This window comes from Pongo abelii, chromosome 22 (assembly GCF_028885655.2).
Source record: "Pongo abelii isolate AG06213 chromosome 22, NHGRI_mPonAbe1-v2.0_pri, whole genome shotgun sequence".
NCBI classification, from domain to species: Eukaryota; Metazoa; Chordata; class Mammalia; order Primates; family Hominidae; genus Pongo; species Pongo abelii.
The window spans coordinates 56,751,570-56,771,890 of record NC_072007.2 but is presented as its reverse complement, the minus strand read 5'-3'; the positions used below and the strand labels follow the sequence as shown (position 1 = coordinate 56,771,890).

General features: G+C 52.5%; 1 protein-coding gene across 18 annotated transcripts in view; it reads right to left on the bottom strand.

Annotated features, from left to right (window-relative positions):
- PCNT (pericentrin) overlaps positions 1 to 20,321 on the bottom strand; it is a 122,299-nt gene that overhangs the window by 81,657 nt on the left and 20,321 nt on the right. For 15 of the 18 annotated variants that reach the window (XR_010138901.1, XR_010138902.1, XM_024239384.3 and 12 more), the window contains exons 4-13: positions 14,662 to 14,742; positions 13,877 to 14,132; positions 13,365 to 13,420; positions 11,651 to 11,825; positions 11,004 to 11,140; positions 9,306 to 9,417; positions 7,537 to 7,759; positions 6,804 to 6,885; positions 5,245 to 5,419; positions 3,633 to 3,850 (exon numbers count right to left, since the gene is read on the bottom strand). Coding sequence is in view for 16 of the 18 variants with exons in the window: in XM_024239384.3 (XP_024095152.3) it covers positions 3,633 to 3,850; positions 5,245 to 5,419; positions 6,804 to 6,885; positions 7,537 to 7,759; positions 9,306 to 9,417; positions 11,004 to 11,140; positions 11,651 to 11,825; positions 13,365 to 13,420; positions 13,877 to 14,132; positions 14,662 to 14,742 (1,515 nt within the window). In the remaining 2 variants the exon portion in view is untranslated. The remainder of the gene's footprint in view (positions 1 to 3,632; positions 3,851 to 5,244; positions 5,420 to 6,803; positions 6,886 to 7,536; positions 7,760 to 9,305; positions 9,418 to 11,003; positions 11,141 to 11,650; positions 11,826 to 13,364; positions 13,421 to 13,876; positions 14,133 to 14,661; positions 14,743 to 20,321) is intronic. The other 3 variants (XM_063720941.1, XM_054542709.2, XM_054542715.2) reach the window with 1 other exon arrangement.

Sequence of the window (20,321 nt, the reverse complement as noted above, 5' to 3'; positions counted from 1 at the left end):
AAAAAAAATGCCGGCGCGGTGGCTCACGCCTGTAATCCCAGCACTTTGGGAGTCCGAGGCAGGTGGATCACGAGGTCAGGAGATCAAGAACATCCTGGCTAACACGGTGAAACCTTGTCTCTACTAAAAACATAAAAAAAACTAGCCAGGCGTGGTGGCGGGCGCCTGTAGTCCCAGCTACTCGGAGAGGCTGAGACAGGAGAATGGCGTGAACCCGGGAGGCAGAGGTTGCAGTGAGCTGAGATCGTGCCACTGCACTCCAGCCTGGGCAACATAGTGAGACTCCGTCTTAAAAAAAAAAAACTGCCAACTATATGCTGTCCACATAAAATGCACTTTACTTTGAATAGATTAAAAGTAGACCAGGTGCAGTGGCTCACATCTGTAATCCCAGCACTTTGGGAGGCCGAGGTGGGTAGATCACTCGAGCCCAAGAGCTTTAGACCAGCCTCTACAACATGGCGAAACCCCATCTCTACAAAAAATACAAAAATTAGCTCAGCATGGTGGTGTGCACCTGTACTCCCAGTTACTTGGGAGGCTGAGGTGGGAGGATCCTTTGAGCCTGGGAGGAAGAGGTTGCAGTGAGCCAAGACTGTGCCACTGCACTCCAGCCTGGGCAACAGCCTGTCTCAAAAAAAAAAAAAAAAAAAAAGTAAAACGAATAAAAAAGATACACCAGACAAAATGCACACGAAGGTTGGAATGACTGTATTGATAAAAGATGAGGCTGGGTGCAGTCGCTCACGCCTGTAATCCCAAAAATTTGGGAGGCTGAGGCGGGCAGATCATGAGGTCAGGAGTTCGAGACCAGCCTGGCCAACATAATGAAATCCCGTCTCTATTAAAAATACAAAAATTAGCCGGGTGTGGTGGGACGTGCCTGTAGTCCCAGCTACTAGGGAGGCTGAGGCAGCAGAATCGCTTGAAACCGAGAGGTGGAGGGTACAGTGAGCTGAGATCTCACCTCTACACTCCAGCCTGGCGATAGAGTGAGACTCCATCTCAAAACAAAAAAAAAACAAAAAAAAAAAAACAGGTGTATTTTTGGACAGAATACTACAAGACAGAAAAGGGTGAATTTTTAGGAAGACACTACAATCACAAATGTGTACACGTGTAACAACAGAGCTTCCATATACTCAAAACAAGAAATAAAATTAACAAGAGAGAAATCCACAGTCCTCTCCCCATAATTGATATAAGGAGGTAAAATGGTGGCCTGCGAAAAGCATAAAGACATGAGCATCAAAAAGTCACCTGGAGCCGGGTTCAGTGGCTCACGCCTGTAATCCCAGCACTTTGGGAGGCCAAGGCGGGCAGATCACTTGAGATCAGGAGTTTGAGACCAGCCTGGCCAACATGGTGAAACCCTGTCTCTACTAAAAATACAAAAAATTAGCTGGGCATGGTCGGGTGCGGTGGCTCACGCCTGTAATCCCAACACTCTGGGAGGCTGAGGCAGGTGGATCACGAGGTCAGGAGACCGAGACCATCCTGGCTAACACGGTGAAACTTCATCTCTACTAAAAATACAAAAAAAAAAAAAAAAAAAGAAAAAGAAAATTAGCCAGGCATGGTGACGCACACCTGTCTTCCCAGCTACTCGGGAGGCTGAGGCAGGAGAATGGTGTGAACCCAGGAGGCAGAGCTTGCAGTGAGCTGAGATCGCGCCACTGCGCTCCAGCCTGGGTGACAGAGCGAGACTCCATCTCAAAAAAAATAAATAAATAAATAAAATTTGCCGGGCATGGTGGTGTGCACCTGTAATCCCAGCTACTCGGGAGGCTGAGGCAAGACAATCACTTGAACCCGGGAGGTGGAGGTTGCAGTGGGCTGAGATCGCACCACTGCGCTCCAGCCTGGGTAACAGAGCAAGACTCCGTCTCAAAAAAAAAAGTCACTTGGGAAGTCTGTCTTCAGCCAACAGTGCCAGAGAAGGCCACACACTGGTGGCTGCAGGTGCCATCGGCACATGACCATCGGCCCACCTACCGCCTGCCCGGCTCTCCACAGGGCTCCACCCTTACCTCTATTTTGCTGGAAGTCCTTACCAACACCTGCGTTTAACAAACAGCATGGGATCAGACTTGCAGGTCATCACAGCTTCCTATGAAGCTGTCTCTTGATGGAGAATGAAAATCATTCTCGGGGAGACATTCACAGGGAGGAGCAAAGGGGTGGGAGAAGCAGGACACAAATAGAAATGAAACGCTGTCACAAGCATGAGGTTGAGTCAGAACACACATGACAAGACATGACAATTTCGGTCACTTTAACTCCACTGCTCCAGCACGGGACGGAGCCTGAGCTGCCCTGTCGGTTCACTTTAACTCCACTGCTCCAGCATGGGATGGACCCTGAGCTGCCCTGTTGGTTCACTTTAACTCCACTGCTCCAGCACGGGACGGAGCCTGAGCTGCCCTGTCGGTTCACTTTAACTCCACTGCTCCAGCATGGGATGGACCCTGAGCTGCCCTGTCGGTTCACTTTAACTCCACTGCTCCAGCACGGGACGGAGCCTGAGCTGCCCTGTCGGTTCACTTTAACTCCACTGCTCCAGCATGGGATGGACCCTGAGCTGCCCTGTCGGTTCACTTTAACTCCACTGCTCCAGCACGGGACGGAGCCTGAGCTGACTGTCGGTTCACTTTAACTCCACTGCTCCAGCATGGGATGGACCCTGAGCTGCCCTGTCGGTTCACTTTAACTCCACTGCTCCAGCACGGGATGGAGCCTGAGCTGCCCTGTCGGTTCACTTTAACTCCACTGCTCCAGCATGGGATGGACCCTGAGCTGCCCTGGCTGTAACCAAGCCCATCGGGCCATATGGAGGCTGCCGTCATGTTGCTTTGTCATCGTTTATGATGGCACGGCAGTGTCCTCACACTCGCAAAGGGCGAGGAAGGGCGTCAGAGGGCGCCTCTTCCACGGGTGCAAAACAGCACAGGAAGAGCCTGGGGAAAGTGGACGCAATTTAAGACTTGGGGTGAGCATCAGAGGCCAGCCACGTGCTTGGCACCCGGGCTTGTGCCTCCTCCCGGAGCCCTCTTAGGACACCTGGACAGTTTCCCTAAGAAATCTTGACTCAAGAGGGCCGGGCGAGGTGGCTCACACCTGTAATCCCAGCACTGTAGGAGGCCAAGGCAGGCAGATCACTTGAGGTCAGGCGTTTGACACCAGCCTGGCCAACAAGGTGAGACCCTGTCTCTAAAAAAAAATACAAAAATTAGCCAGGCATGGTGGCATACGTTTGTAATCCCAGCTATCAGGGGATCGCTTGAAATCAGGAAGCAGAGGTTGCAGTAAGCTGAGACTGTACCACTGCACTCCAGCCTGGGCAACAGAATGAGACTCTGTCTCAAAACAAAACAAAACAAAAAGAAATCTTCACTCAGAATTTCACTTTTGCCCCTGTGCTGACCCTGACGAGATTCTATCCAACAACCACCCACTACTGGCATTGCCAGGAATAGTTTCAAGAATTTACGGGACTGTCGCCCTACAAATGTGGCACGTACAGCACTGGGCTGTCCCCAGGACGCCCCTCCATACACAAGCACACAAGCCTTCCAAGTGGAAGAGAGCGAGGACTCGGGCGGGAGGCGCTGGGCTGTGGAGTCACGACTCACCTTCTCCAAATCCTCCTTCAGACGGGTTTCATGCTGCAGCTTCTCGTACAAATTTCTATTTTCTATTTTTAGGAGTTCAATTTCTTCCTTGAGCTCAGTCTGAAGAAGCGAAAGTTTAACCTTGTGCTCAGTTTCCAGACCCAAGACTCTGGCTGCCACCTCTGTGTTGGCCTCCAAGTCCTCATCCTGCACACCCTGGAGATGCACCCAGGGAAGCTCTGTGCGGAAAAGGAGCAGGGAAGACAGTCAGGCCGGTGCCGGCCCTCGACGGAGCCCAAAGTCCACACAGGCAGAAAGGCAACCTATAAATGCTTCTGAGAGCAGACACTGTGGATTTTCAAGCTCTGTGCTGACTCAGTGATGAAAGCAGGCACGGCTCCTCTCCCTTTTGGGATGCCTCCATGCTGCCCCAGCACAGAGCCGTCCTGAGTCACAGGGATGTCCTGGGCCCACACGACAGCCACAAAACCCACCCAGGCTACTCCTTCAGATCAGGTGTGACAAGTGACCCTCCATGAGTTCCTGAGTGAGGCTCATGCCTGTGACCAGATGTGGGCACACATGTGTCACCCAGGGTCTATGAGGCAGCCACAAGGACAGGGCCTGAGCTCAGGGGCCTGCCAGGGTTCCCGTCCCAGCACCTCCCCCTGCTGTTCTGTGCCTGGACACGCTACCCCCACCGGCCCATCTCTTCTTCTGCAGAAGAGGAAAAAAGCAGAAGGGACTAGGTGCTGGCCAGGCACCAGTGGTGCCAATGACTATGGGCATCAAGGGGCGGCTGTGGGGACAATTGTGGTGCAGGACAGATGGGAGTGAGGACCAGATGCAGGCGCCGCTGCACCACCCCCAGCTTGAAGGAGGCCCAGGCAGGCCCAGGCTTCTCTCAACTTGGTCACAGCCCAGAATGGAGTCAGACCACACACCTCCCAGCAGGACCCACAGCCTCAGCCCCTCACCCCCACCATGGATGGCAGCCCCACCATCAGCACAGTCCATGCCAGTGGTCAGGTCCGCCTGTTCCTCCTGGAACCCGTCAGTGGCCACTGTCCGGCGCCATGGGACCGCGACTCTGGGATGACTGCAGTTTCCTCTCTGTCACCTTCTGACCCCACAGCCCTGTGCCCCGTGCCCTGCCTAGACATCCCACCTTCTGACCCCACAGCTCTGTGCCCCGTGCCCTGCCTGGACATCCCACAACCTTAGTCTAACTAGGTGAGCTGGGGGACCTGGGCCTGCTGGGAGCAGAGCAGGATCCTGGAAAAGCCTCCCCTGGACCCAGTGGACACACATTCTCCCTCCAGAGGTGAATGGTCACCATGTTCCATCCAGCAATCCCCATGACTCTCAGGGTGGCCGCCCAGGTCAGACCTGCCCTGCTGGGGCGCTGGCCCAGCACACGCACTCCTGCTCAGCCAGTGACCCCGCCTCTAACGCCAAACCCTCATCAGGCTCATCAGGACACACTCTGTTGAGGCACCAGCCCCAGAAGAAGAGGTAGGAGTACTCAGCTGCTTCACGGAGGACTTGGATCGAACCCAGGCACCCAGGCTCCCCGAGAACATCCCCCAGACCCGGAACTTGCTGACACCATGGTGGGGCGGGAAGGGCCCACCTTGGCTGTGCCCTTCGGAGGGCTCCAGACACCACCCGTGTCCCAACGCTGAAGTCTCTGCACAGCATCTGTCTGAGACATGCCCCTCGTGCTGGATGCAGACGGGAGACTCCAGCGCTTCCAACTGGTGCCTGTGGCTTTCTTCTAACTCCGCCTGGAAGCACGGCAGTCTCTCCTACAGGGAAACCACGTGGGACAAGCACATTAGTGAGCCAAGCTACCTCGCTCGCAGCTAAAACTCTCAAAGGTGTTTCCTGCTATGCAGAAAGAAAACTCAAACCTCACCAGGTTCACGAGACCACGCACTGCGCCCTGGTGAACCCCGCCAGCCCACTGGCGTGCTCACATGCTCTCCCGCCCACACCCGTCTCTCAGCCAGGCCTCCGGAAGACATACAGGAATTGGTGGCACTGACAGGGACTGGTGCTCCCCAGGGCGGCAGGGCCCTGGACTGAGCAGACCTCTCCTCAATTCTCTCAGCAGCAAGGTCGGTAGGGCACGCACCCCTCGCGTCTCCCCTGGTGGCCTCACACCTCAGGGCTGGGCTCTCAAGGCCAGCCTCCTGTGGCCACTGCCCACTAACAGCTGTGTCCTCATCACACCCACGCACACACGCAGGGGTTGGCTCTCAGGTGATACAGGAATGCCTGGTGGGGCTACCCACCCAGCCCTTCCCGGGTTCTCTCTGGGGCAAGGCCTGCTCGTGGGAAGGTCCTGGCTGACTGTTCCAGCCGGGCCCTGGCCCTTCTCTGGCATTTCCCCCAGGGCCTCTTGTGCAGCAAATTCTGTGTTGGGGTCTGCTTTGCAGGGAACTCAAACTGGCGCACAGCCCGCTGCCACCCTGCCTGGCCACCCTGTGGCCTCCAGCAGGCCCAGGGACCCTGCTCCAGAGTGAGGGCTCCTGGCCGCTGAGCCCAGACGCCCCGAAGTCCCCTCCACTGGTTCCACCGTGCAACAAGCCACGCGGTGCTGCCCCTGCATCTCCTCCCTGCCCTCCAGCGTGTCCCCCAGAGCCCGACACCGGGCTTGCTTGTGCTGCACAGCAAGTGCTCTACAGCCACGCGTACTGCTGGACACCACGCTGGCAGCACAGACCCAGAACAGTCTATCATCCCAGAAGTTCCGTTTGGACAGCACTGCCCCACAGAAGTTTAAGGTGACAGAAGTCGCAGCGTGGAAGCAACTCAAGGAAGAAACACAAAAGCCAGCAGGCGCTCCGTGTGGACTCAAAGCAAAGACACAATTTCACACCCTTCGAACTGCCACTGTCAAGTCTGACGAATGCAGCCCACTGCAGGGTGGAGGCCTTGCCCACAGCCAGGGCAACCCAGGGCTGAGGGAGGGGCTCCGGCTCCCCTGGCCACCCCCTTTCCTGATCAAACAGTGCATGGTGAGGCCCACCGCGGAGCAGCAGTGAGGTCGGGGCAGCATCCGCAAGCAGCTTTCCTCCCCTGGACAAGGTGGGAGGGACGGAAACACAGGCTCTATAATGTGGAAGACGCAGGGCTGGAAGGTCAAGAGCACAGGACTCCCCCACTTCTCAGCGCGCGGCCAATTACCTTATGTTGCTCAGGCTCGAGTTCATCAATGTGATCTTTTCTTCCTTTCTCAGGTTTCTCTTCTAAACCCACACAGGACAACCTGAAGGGAAAACATTTTATAAAAGCTTTACACACGTGCCCCTTTTCCATGTGTACGTCATTCCCTCCCCAGGACCGACTGCTCACAGCAGAGGCGCCTCCTCATGCTTCCAGTCAAGGACGGGCGATGCCCACGTGCAGGGAGCCGTGGCAGTCACAAAGCCAGAGACACGGCACAGGGACATGCAGGCCTGGAAGAGTGTGCCCGCCACTGACTCTCTCTCTCTCACACACACACACACCAGGGACACAGCACAGGGACAAGCAAGCCTGGAAGAGTGTGTGCCACTCTCACACACACACACACACCCCCCCCCCCCCCAAGGACACAGCACAGGGACACAAAGGCCTGGACAAGAGTGTGCCCGTCACTGACACACACACAGGCCTGGAGAGTGCGCCCACTGACTCATGCACACACACGGACATGCTGGCCTAGACGAGAGTGTGGCCACCAACGGCTCGCACATACACATGCAGGCCACACTCAGGTGCCCGTGCCTGTGTCATCTTTTTAGTCTGGACCATAAAATGTGTTTGTATAAAAGGCCATTGGTGCCTACTGGCATGAAATCACCAACAAAACTACCCCTGAACTTAAAGCCTAGCCCCTGCATGGCAGGAACTCTGAGGCTGGAACTGCTTTGCTTACCCAACTTCCACAGAGTCCAGAAGAGCATCTTCGCTCGCCCCCTGCAGCCTCTGCTGTAACAAGGTTAGGTCTTCTTGGTAAGTTTTCTCAGCATCCCTTAATTTCTTTTCAAAATAAATCCTCAGTTGCTCCAGTTCGGACTCATGCTGGGTTTTTTCTCGCTGCTTCAGCTGTTCTAAATCTTCCACGTGAGAGGCGCGCGCCAGGAGTTCCTCATGTAGCTCTGCAACATAACGGAGTCAGGCAATCATCTTAAAATGGGACATCCACAACAAGCCAGGCGAGAGGCAAAAGCCTGGTTACCTGTGGTGGGGGCAGAACTCGGAAAAGGGCCCATCCCAGAACCTGAGAGTGATGAGGGACCCCTACGGCTTAGACTCTCGTACGCCCCTGAATGTGGAGCGCTCTCTTCAAGCGGGAGCAAGAGCAGCACTCAAAGTGGCAGGGATGTGGTAGGCACAGCCAGCAAGGCGACAGACGATGCTCCTGCAGCCCCAGGAAACTGGATCTAGACCAACCTCGAGCCCAGAAGCAGGCTCATCAGGTTGGCACACGACGGCTGACATCTGGATATGGGCTATGGTGGACTCTGGACAGAAAACCCAGCTGTACCATCTTGGACTTTCTGTAAGCTGACAACTGTGTTGTTTCAGGCCACCAAGTTTGTGATAATTTGTTACACAGCAGCAGAGAAGCAACACGGACCCTAAAAGAACTTGTCTCCATGGCTACTATGGTCAGAATACAGCCCGCTGCTCTACAGCGGCTGACAGCCAGCGATGGGCACCCGAGACGGCAAATCGGCGTTCTCTGCATGGGTCCCGAGAGGCAGGACAGAGACAAGCAGAGGACCAAGCCAGAGCCGGAGCCTGCGGGGAGCAGCTGTGCCTGTGGCCCCCTCAGCTTCTCTCTTCTCCAGCCTCCAGCAACAGACAGACCCCCAGACAAAGATAAATCGACACGCTCTCAGCTGCACCTGGTCCCGGCAGGGCGCAGGGCTGGGAGGCGGAGCCAGGCCTGGTGCCCTGGTGACAGTGGCGGTGTCTCCAGTTCTTTCTCCTAAGTGCTCTTTGCTTCAAATCCCACCACCCACAAGGACAAGCTGGGCCAGAAGGCTCTGTTGGCACATGAATGCCAGGAGACACGCAGTGGCTTGCCCTCCTGTCCTGTGGCCCTGGGCGCCAGTGCCTGAATTGGGCTTGGCCAGCCCCTGCCCTCAGGCAGCATCCTCGCCCGCTGCACAAAGACCTCTCTGACACGCAACGGGGGGCCTGGGGTCGGGGTCTCCAGAGGTGCTCAGCTATAAGGGGACACCTGAAGCAGAGGTGCCTTCAGCAAGTGGCCTGGAGAGCTGGGGCCACAGGAGCCTGGCAGCAGGATGTGGGGCACTGTCCTGTGACCCCAGACACCAGGTGAGCCCGCACTTGGACAGCACTCTACCGTCCTTCCGAGGCAAACACTCAGCACCACTGGTAAGCTTTCCTTAGACATGAAGGTACACCCTGCGAGTGTTAGTGTTGCTCTTGGCCTTGAGGGACACACAGGTGCACGTCACTGCCGCACTGACTTGCTTAGCATAAAACCAGAGCACTCTCCCACAAAGCAAACCTCCACCTTCAAACCAGACACCTCAACCTTCAGGATGTCACACAGGTAAATCCCCTTTTTTGTGGTTGCTAGAATTGTTAAATTCTGGCTTGGGGTTACAACAATGAAAAACACACAGCTTCAGCTTTTGAGGATCTGAATTTTCCAATACAATTCCTCACCACTCAATTCCTGTCTACTGGTCCTGGCAGAATCAAGCTGGGACCACAAGCGCCTGATCTCTTCTTGTGATTGCGCCTTCAGGTCTTCATATGATGCTTGAAGATTCTCTAACTGGAAAAAGCAAAGCGTCCAGGTGAGACCCTAATGAGCTCAAGGCCCCCACCGCAGCAGTGACGTTTTATCCCTGCCGCTGCGATCCTAAGGGTAAAAGCCTGCAGCTCAGAGAAAGCCACAGCAGACAGCGAGACAGCTCTCTCCGTGACAAGGGGGACCAGTCAGTGCTGACCCCACAAGGCCAGGCCTTTCAGAATCTCAGGAACTTCCAGGTCTGTCTGTCTCAGCTGAGGAGGTGGCACGGCCAGGTTCCATGCTGGCCGCAGCGGTGCGGTTTCATCTTGTGCACCTCCCTGCTTCGGTTTAGGGTCACACATACAGACCGCTGAATGGAATTTAGGGAGTCTTACTAGCCCACAGTACCCAAGACTCCCAAATAGGAGGTCTCTCACTTTCAATACTTTTACATTAAGCAAGCAGGTACCTCTTACACCTTGACACTAAACTTTTCTGTACAATCAGCAAGAGCCCAGCCCGGCGCGGCATGGCGTGATGTCCTCCTGGGCAATGCTGCACCTGGGGCTGGCCTGTCCTCCTTGTGGAAACGGCTTCTCCTACCTTTCCCCATCATGGGCATCAGGACCAGAAGATGCTACCAGCCCCCTCTTTCCCATCTCGGAGGGAGAGCCTGGAAGGGCCCAGGGAGAGACTGGGGGTGTGGAGTGAGCCCCAGCCTGGACTCTGCAGGAGAGGAGGGTGTGTGGGCACCAGAGTCCCGCTGGGAGACACAAGGGGCCCAGGACAGGCCTCCCTAAGACCCTAGACCCCAACTACTTCCATATTCTCAGGTTTGTAAATCTTTCACACACCATGATTAACCCTATCTCTGATTTATGCTTTAATTTCTTCAACTGATTCTTGGGATACTCAGTTTGAGTCTCAGGTTTGTCAGGCCTCCAATGAGGACCTGGCCACATCGACATTTTGATATGTAGTGTTTCATCAGAGAAGCATCTTGAATACACACAGCAGAAAGAAATGTTTATTAACTTTTCCTAGGAATCTCATGTGTACTGGATCACGGTTAGAGGATGTGGCCTTACACTCCTACCTAGTGTTTGCAATTTGTGTAACTGTCTCAGGGACACCTGCAAAGAATATGCATTTCTAAGTACAAGATTGAACATAATTATTAAATCAGTCTCACAGACTATATCCTTACACTTTTATTCACCACTAACAGTCTATTTATTTTATTTTATTTCATTTTATTTATCTGTTTTTGAGACGGAGGCTCGCTGTGTCATCCAGGCTGGAGTGCAGTGGTGCGATCTCAGCTCACTGCCACCTCCACCTCCTAGGTTCAAGCAATTCTCGTGCCTCAGCCTCCCGAGTAGCTGGGATTACAGATGCCCACCACCATGCCTGGCTAATTTTTGTCTCAAACTCCTGAGCTCATGATCTGCCCACCTTGGCCTCCCAAAGTGATAGAATTACAGGCGTGAACCACTGTTCCCAGCCAGTCTCTTTAAATTTAGTACTTAAGTTTTAGCAAATAACATAATATGAAATAGCCCAATTCCAAAATCTGTTAAAACTTCCCTAATATATCAAGTAATTAAAATAACAAAGCTGCTGCCCACCTCCAGCTGTTTTTCTTTCTCGCTCTCTTTGAACTTGAACTCCAAGTCTTCTAAACACCGGCCGTGCTCGGACTGCAGGTCTTCACGTAACTTCTCAATGGCTGCTTGATGATGACTCTCCAGGTTCCTCAGGGCCCCTAGAAAGATAAAGCAATGGCACTTGGTTTACAAGACATCACTCTCCTCAACAGCGACCTCAGTTACAATAATGGCGCACCCAGAGCACTGCCACCCAGAGCCCCGTCCTGGGTGCCCCCGTCTCCCCAGGGCCCCTCGTTTGAGCCTCACACGCCTGATAGAGCCAGGGGACATTGCCTACCCATGCCACCCACCATGAGGGTCAAGCTGGAACACACAACCCTGGAGTTTGAAAAGTGAACAAGCACAACGCTGCTGCTTTGTAGTAATTTAGCAACTGAACACGCCAAGAAAAATCTCTGAAACAAACATCAGGAAGGTTTAAGGACCCTGAGAGACCTGTGACTCATGACGGCCACCAGCGTGTCACACGTGCACAGAGCCATCTAGCACTTAGAAGCAAGGTAGGAAACGTGTGCAATGACGCATGGTGACGTGAACGACATTCCTTCCAGTACTACCCAGGAAAATTCAGTCCCACTCCAAACTTGCTCATTCTCATTACTCACATTCAGCCTGGTTTTTGTCTTGAAAAATCTTCTCCAACTCAGCTCTCTGTTCTGCCAATTCTTTATGAAACTGGTTTTGTAAATCCTCCATTTCTGATTGATGCTTTGCAGACAATTCTTTGCGTAGATTTTCTAAACATAAATCTTTTTCAGATTCCCAGTCTTCCTTCAGGGTCTAATTTAAAACAAAAAAAAAATTAAAGTCAATAGTTGATTATCTGTGCTAAAGAAATTTAAATCACACAGTCAAAACCTATGAGCAGGCCAGGCAACGTGGCTTATGTCTGTAATCCCAGCACTTTGAGAGGCTGAGGCGGGCAGATCGCCTGAGCCCAGGAGTTAGGGTTACAGACCAGCCTGGGCAACATAGTGAGACCCCATCTCTACAAAAAAAATACAAATAATAGTGGGATGTGGTGGCATGCACCTATAGTCCCAGCTACTCGGGAGGCTGAGGCAGGAGGATCAATTGAGCCCAGGAGGTCAAGGCTGCAGTGAGCTGTGATTGTGCCACTGCACTCCAGCCTGGGAGGCAGAATGAGACCCTGTCTCAAAAAAAAAAAAAAAACAAAAACAAAAAAAGAACGGGCAGTCATGGCCCCCAACTAAACTGTCCTGACAGGCCTTACACCTAGTCTCTCCCCTGAATGCTGGCAGGACAGAAAAGCAGAAGCATCCAGGAGGCAAGCAGTGGAGGAAAAGTGAGCAAAACAGACTGGCCTCTGCACACAAGGACCACCCACCCTGAAACAGACCAGCCTCTGCACACAGAGAGAGGACCACCCACCCTAAAACAGACTAGCCTCTGCACAGGGACCACCCACCCTGAAACAGACCAGCCTCTGCATAGGGACCATCCACCCCAAAACAGACCAGCCTCTGCACACAACGAGAGGACCACCCACCCTGAAACAGACCAGCCTCTGCACAGGGACCACCCACCCCGAAACAGACGAGCCTCTGCACGCGAGGCCTAATCCACACAGTCACCCTCAAAGCGTTAGGAATACATCTCCCTATAAGTCCCAGGGGCCAATGGCAACTTTGCCAACCTCCACCCAAGGGGTGGGCTCTGTCCCAAGTGTTCTGAGAAATGGGTCTCACTGCCTGGGTCAGAGGGGCAGGTGACCAGAACACAACCCCAAGCCTGGACTGACATCCATCGTCTGCCAAGGGCCTGAGAGCTGCCCGGATGCCTGACTCAGGAGGGGCCTCCACACTCAGCACGGCTGACAGCTCAGCCCTCTAGCAGAGGGCCTGGCAATGACGGGGCACTGCTACCTGTGGTCCCCAGTGAGGCCACCCACAGCAGGTGCAACCCACCCCACCCAAAACCTCCTCCCTGTGTGGTATTCTCCCCGGCACCCCAGCACCCACACCCCATGCACTGCAGGGAACTGCCACATCCATGAGGGCAGAGGCTGTGTCCCAGAACACAGCTCAGGGGCAGGCCACGGGGGCCACTCAGAAGCCAGCATGGAGGGGCCGATCAGCGCCTTTATGTTATACTAGTCAATGTGAAACAACAAAACAAGTTTTCTGACAAATACAAACGATATAAACAAAGAATGCAACACACTTTCAACCAGCATATTCTAATAAAGCCTCGACCGGCTTCTGTCTGAATCAAGGCGAGGAGCGTTCCCATGGGACCTAGTGAGAAAGGAAAAACAACATACACAGAGGCGTGCATTTTAGAATCAATCCCGGGTACCTTTACTATCTGGGCGTTTTTCTCCATTTCTGATTGTAACTTCTCCTTCAGCTCAGCTGCAAGAAAAACAAAAAGCAGCTCAGGCCACTCCATCTCAACCTTTTCAGTGACCCGACTGCCCAGGAAACAACCAGGTTCTAGCACTCACTGGACACGTGCCAGCGTTCACAGGCTAGCAGGATGTGTCTGTGATGATGCTTGGCTTTAATAACAAACTGAGGAACCGTGACTTCCAGACACACAGGACGATCTAAGAGAGGAGGTGAAGGCCAGCCCTGGGTCGCACCTATCACAGACCACCTGGAAACCTGCTCTAATAATCTCCTGGCCACAAAAACCCAAGGGCCCCCTTTGTTCACCCCTCTCACGGTGCCAGACACCAGGCAAGGTGCTGAAAACAGAGATGGGGAGACGGTGCTAGGGCGCCCCAGCTCCCAACCCCAAGAGGGAACAGACACTAGAATGCCCCACCAAGCCCACACGCCGCCCGTGCCCGCCTAGCCGTGCAGTACCTGCTTCCTGTCCACACCTGAGCACCACCTCCTCCTTCTCCCGTGCGTGCTGCTCCCTGAGGAGCTCCAGCTCGTGCTGCTGCCTGCTCTGTAGCAGGGCCAGCTCCTGGGCACGCCGGCTGTTGAGCATCTCCCGCAGCTCCGTCAGCGCCGTCTCCTTCTCCTTCTGGAGGTTGGCCTGTGTCAGCTCCAGCTGCGCCGTGTGCATGTTGCTCAGACTCAGGCGCAGCGCCTCCAGTTCAAGGCCATGCACGGCCTGCGGTGGAGAAAAGGCCACTGATAAGGGCCCACGGTCAGAACCAGGGCGCATCAGGGAGACACAGAAGCATGAATGAGAATGAGTAAGGAAGACACAGAAAAGGAAACAGCAGACATCCCCTGGAAGCAGGGGCAGGACACAGAGGCCCGGATGCCACTGAGATGCCACCCAGCTCCTCCGCCAGTGACCCCACAGCGCATCACCGCCCTGAGCACCAGCACCCCGAATTCCCTCACTGTATGACGGCACTGTGTGTACCTGGAGGGGGCTTCGCAGCTGACAGGGAGAGCAACCGGCACTGAGGTCAGTGTCACTCACGTGACCTGCACCTGACCAAGCCCCCTGACCCCCGGCATCCACGTGTGTCTCCTCCACCAGCCCTCCTGATGGCCCCACACACCAAACGTGGAAACAGACAAGGCAGAGAAAGGAAATGGCAGCGCCGCCCCCCCACCTGGATGCCCACTATGCCCTGTGGGGATAACAGAGCCCATGCTGTGAGCCTGCACGGGCCACGCCGGGTCACCTGACTCTGCTGCAAGCCAGCCTCATCTTCACGGCCGCTCTCCAAGTCAGTAATGGCAAGTTCACATTCTTGTTCACACGCCTGGGGAAAAAAGGCAAAGGATGCGGTCCAGAATTCACATGAGAAAACAGTCACTAAGAAGCCACAGTGATGTGCCCAAGAACTGACAACGCACGTCCTCACAAAATCCCATTCACAGCTGTTCACAGCAGCATCACTCGCAACGGCCAGAAGGTGGGAGCAACCCAAATGCCTCCTGAGGGATGAATGGTTGAACAAACGTGGGCTGCCATTCAGCCACAAGAAGGAACGAAGCCCCATCTCAGGCTGCAACACAGAGGAGTCCTGAAGACGTGAGGCTGAGTGACAGAGCAGACACAGAAGGCCATGTGTGGTGAGGTTCCATTTACATCAAGTGTTCAGGATCTGCAAATCCATAGACATGGAGTAGCCTGGAGGCTGTGAGGAGCTGAGGGAGGAGAGCGGGGTGGCTGCCACGAGCACCGGGCTTCCTTCTGGGGCGATGATAATGTCTGGAACCACTGGAAATGGTGCTCACACACGCTGTGAATGTACTAAATGCCACTGAGGTCTGTACTTTAAAATGGTGAATTGTATGCCTCTTAATTGTATCTCATTAAAAAAAATAATGATGGAAAAATACTAAACCCGCTTAAATGACAATGTAAAGTCAAAGTCCCAGAAACAGGCCAGGCACGGTGGCTCACGCCTGTAATCCCAGCACTTTGGGAGGCCAAGGCAGGCAGATCACCTGAGGTGAGGAGTTCGAGACCAGCCTGGCCAACATGGTGAAACCCCATCTCTACTAAAAATACAAAAATTAGCCAGGCATGGTGGCGGGCACCTGTAGTCCCAGCTACTCGGGAGGCTGAGGCAGGAGGATCACTTGAACCTGGAAGGCAGAGGTTGCAGTGAGCTGAGATCACGCCACTCTGCACTCCAGCCTGGGCAACAGAGCGAGACTCCACCTCAAAAAAAATACATAAAGTCCCAGAAACAGAAGCTGTGGACCCTCCCCACGCCACAGCAGTGTTGCCACGGGAGGAACGAACAACCTGCTCTCAGGAAAAAGGGGGAAATGACACCTACAGAGAGAAAATGTGCATAAAATGCCTGGAAAAAACAGGTACCAATGAAAGGTAAACCAATCTAGAGACACAAACTTTAAAGATCCTTGTATGGCCACTAAATCAGCAAAAGTTGGTAAGAATATTACAAATCCTCAGTGCCATCCCAGTCACAAGAAACAAATGCACCCAAACGCTACCAACGTCAGAATCAGTTGCTTCAACTTTTTTCTCAGCAGCCGTTTTGGCAACATAGGTCGAGCCACAGAAAGCCTTTCCCTGTCTCAACATTCCCACCTCTGGAAACCTTTTCAGCAGCAATAACCCAAACGGAAAAGAAAAGCTGCAGGGGGCCCCTCGGCGTGGATCCCGAGCCCACCGTCACCGTGGCCCTCCCTACAGGCTCCTGCCCCTCGACTGGCGCTTGGGACGTATCCCCTGCCTGTGGAAGCGACCGTTCTCCGACTTCCCCCGCATCAGCCAGGCACCTTTCTGGGCTCCAGGGGACCCACTTGCTCACAGAGTACTTCAGATTAAAAAATGACCCAAACTAAATTTTTCTGCCCCAACTGGGGAACTGGCTAGGGGTGGAGAGATACAGGCTTGATACAGTTGCAAAGGCTAGAAAGGACCCCAGTGGAACTAGACAGAGAAGGGTGGCATGGTGGGCTCCACAGGGGCTGCCTGTGCGGGGACTGTCCCCAGGGCGGGCGGCCACATGAATGCAGCAACATTTCCCTTCAATGTCAGGAGCTCGGGCCGGGCACGGTGGTTCACACCTGGAATCCCAGCACTTTGGGAGGCCGCGGCAGGTGGATCATGAGGTCAGGAGACTGAGAACATCCTGGCCAACATGGTGAAACCCTCTCTCTACCAAAAATACAAAAACATTAGCTGGGCGTGGTGGCAGGCGCCTGTAGTCCCAGCTACTCAGGAGGCTGAGGCAGGAGAATGGCGTGAACCCGGGAGGCAGACCCGGCAGAGCTTGCAGTGAACAGAGATCGTGCCACTGCACTCCAGCCTGGGCAACAGAGCGCGACTCCATCTCAAAAAAAAAAAAAGTTGGAAAGAGCACAAATAGACAATCTAATCTCAAACGTCAAGGAAGCAGAGAAACAAAAGCACACCAAACCCAAACCCAACAGGAGAAAAGAAATAATCAGGATCAGAACAGAATGAAATGAAATTGATATGAAAAATACAAAAGATAGCCAGGCATGGTGGCTTACGCCTGTAATCCCAGCACTTTGGAAGGCTGAGGCAGGCGGATCACCTGAGGTCGGGAGTTCTAGACCAGCCTGGCCAACATGGAGAAACTCCGTCTCTACTAAATATACAAAATTAGCCAGGTGTGGTGGTGCATGCCTGTAATCCCAGCTACTCGGGAGGCTGAGGCAGGAAAATCGCCTGAACCCGGGAGGTGGAGGTTGCAGTGAGCCGAGATCGTGCCATTGCACTCTAGCCTGGGCAACAAGAGCGAAACTCCATCTCAAAAAAAAAAAAAAAAAAGAAAGAAAAGAAAAATACAAAAGATAAATGAAACAAAAAGCTGGTTCTTTGAAAAGATAAACAGGCCAGGCGCGGTGGCTCATGCCTGTAATCCCAGCACTTTGGGAGGCCGAGGTGGGCAGATCACGAGGTCAGGAGATCGAGACCATCCTGGCTAACACAGTGAAACCCTGTCTCTAGTGAATATACAAAAATATTAGCTGGGCATGGTGGCGGGTGCCTGTAGTCCCAGCTACTCTGGAGGCTGAGGCAGGAGAATGGGGTGAACCCGGGAAGCAGAGCTTGCAGTGAGCGGAGATTGCGCCACTGCACTCCAGCCTGGGTGACAGAGCGATACTCCATCTCAAAAAAAAAAAAAAAAAAAAGAAAAGAAAAGATAAACAAAACTGATAGATCATTAGTGAGATTAACCAGGAAAGGAAGAGAGAAGATCCAAATAAGCTCAATTGGAAACTAAATGGGAGACATTACAACCAATACCACAGAAATACCAAAGATCATTCAAGGCCACTATGAACACCTTTATGTGCACAAACTAGAAAACCTGGAGGCGATGGATAAATTCCTGGAAATATACATCCCTTCGAGATCAGACCAGGAAGAAACAGAAATTCTGAACAGACCAGTAACAAGCAGCAAGACTGAAACAGTAATTTGAAAATTGCCAACAAAAAATGTCCAGGACCAGAGGGATTCACAGCTGAATTCTATCAGACATTCAAAGAAGAATTGGTACTAATCCTACTGAAACTATTCCAAAAGATAGAGAAAGAAAGAATCCTTCCTAAATCATTCTATGAAGTCAGTATCACCCTAATACTAAAACCAGGAAAGGACATAACAAAAAAAGAAAACTACAGACCAATATCCCTGATGAACATAGATGCAAAAATCTTCAACAAAATACTAGCTAACGGAATCCAACAGCACATAAAAAGATAATACACCTGGGTTTCATACCAGGGATGCAAGGTTTAACACACACAAGTCAACAAATGTGATACACCACATAAACAGCATTAAAAAGAAAAATCATATGATCATCTCGATAGATGCAGAAGCAGCATCTGACAAAATCCAGCATCCCTTTACGATTAAAACTCTCAGCAAAATCGGCATAGAAGGGACAATAAAAGCCATTCATGACAAACCCACAGCCAACATTATACTGAAAAGGGAGACGTTGAAGGCATTTTAGAACTGGAAAAAGACAAGGATGCTCACTTTCACCATTGCTCTGGAGTCCTAGCCAGAGCAATCAGACAAGAGAAGAAATAGAGGGCATCCAAATCAGCAAAGAGGAAAAACAGTCCCTGTCTGCTGATGATAGGATCGTTTACCTAGAAAACCCTGGAGACTCATCCAGAAAGCTCCTACATCTGATCAATGAATTCAGTAAAGTTTCAGGACACAAAATCAACGTACACAAATCAGTAGCACTGCTATACCCTAAAAGTGACCAAGCTGAGAACCAAATGAAGAACTCGACACCTTTTACGATGGCTGCAAAAAATAAAATAAAATACTTAGGAACATTCCTAACCAAGGAGGGGAAAAATCTCTACAAGGGAAACCACAAAACACTGCTGAAAGAAATCACTGGCTGGGCGCAGTGGCTCACGCCTGCAGTCCCAGCACTTTGGGAGGCTGAGGCAGGCGGATCACGAGGTCAAGAGATTGAGACCATCTGCTGAAACCCCATCTCTACTAAAAATACAAAAATTAGCTGGGCGTGGGGGCACGTGCCTGTATTCCCAGCTACTCTGGAGGCTGAGGTAGAAGAATCACTTGAAGCCGGGAGGCGGAGGTTGCAGTGAGCCGAGATCGTGCCATTGCACTCCAGCCTGGGCGACAAGAGCGAAACTCCGTCCCAAAAAAAAAGAAAAACAAAAGAAAGAATTGATGACACAAACAGATAAAAAACACATCCAGGTTGGTGTGGATGCAGTGAAAACGGAAAACCTTTACACTGCTGGTGGGAACGTAAACTAGTACAATCACCATAAAAACAGTATGGAGACCAGGCACAGTGGCTCACGCCTGTAATCACAGCACTTTGGGAGGGCGAGGCGGCCAGATCACCTGAGGTCTGGAGTTCAAGACCAGCCTGGGTGACATGGTGAAACCCTGTCTCTACTAAAGATACAAAAATTAGCCGGCCGCAGTGGTGCCTGTAATCCCAGCTACTTAGGAGGCTGAGGCAGGAGAATCACTTAAGCCTAGGAGGCAGAGGTTGCAGTGAGCCAAGATTGTGCCATTGCACTCCAGCCTGGCCAACATGGCAAAACCCCATCTCTACTAAAAATAAAAAATTAGTCAGGCATGGTGGCGCATGCCCATAATCCCAGCTCCTCAGGAGGCTGAGGCATGAGAATCACCTGAACCTGGGAGGCAGAGGTTGCAATGAGCCAAATTTGCATCACCGCACTCGAGGCTGGGCAACAGAGCAGGACTCCATCTCAAAAAAAAAAATAAGTAAAAACCATGTAAAGCAGGAGCATCACTTGAGGCCAGAAGTTTGAGACCAGCCTAGTGAATGAAACGAGACTCCATCTCTACAAAATATTTAAAAATTTGCTAGGCATGGTGGCGCATGCCTGTGTTCCCAGCTACTCAGGAGGCTGAGTAGAAAGACTGCTTGAGCCCAGGGGTCGAGGCTGCAGTAAGCTACGATTGTGCCACTTACTGCAGCACGGGCAACAGGGTAAGACCCTGTCTCAAAATTAAAAAACAAAACAAAACATGTCCAGGAGGCCAGGTGCAGAGGCTCATACCTATAATCCCAGCACTTTGGGAGGCCGAGGCAGGAGGATGGCTTGAGACCAAGAGTTAGAGCTTAGCCTGGTAAATATAGTGAGATCCCATCTCTACAAAAAAATATAAAAATATTCCCTGACTTACTAGATGTGATAAAAATAAAATAAAAAATAAAAATTAAATTAAAACATGTCTAGGGAAAGGGGTATTTTTGGAAGACTGATCAGAGGAAAATGTGGCACTCAACTTGAAGGGACTCCCACGAGCCAGAACACAGACTTCTCACAAAAGTAACACAAACACCCC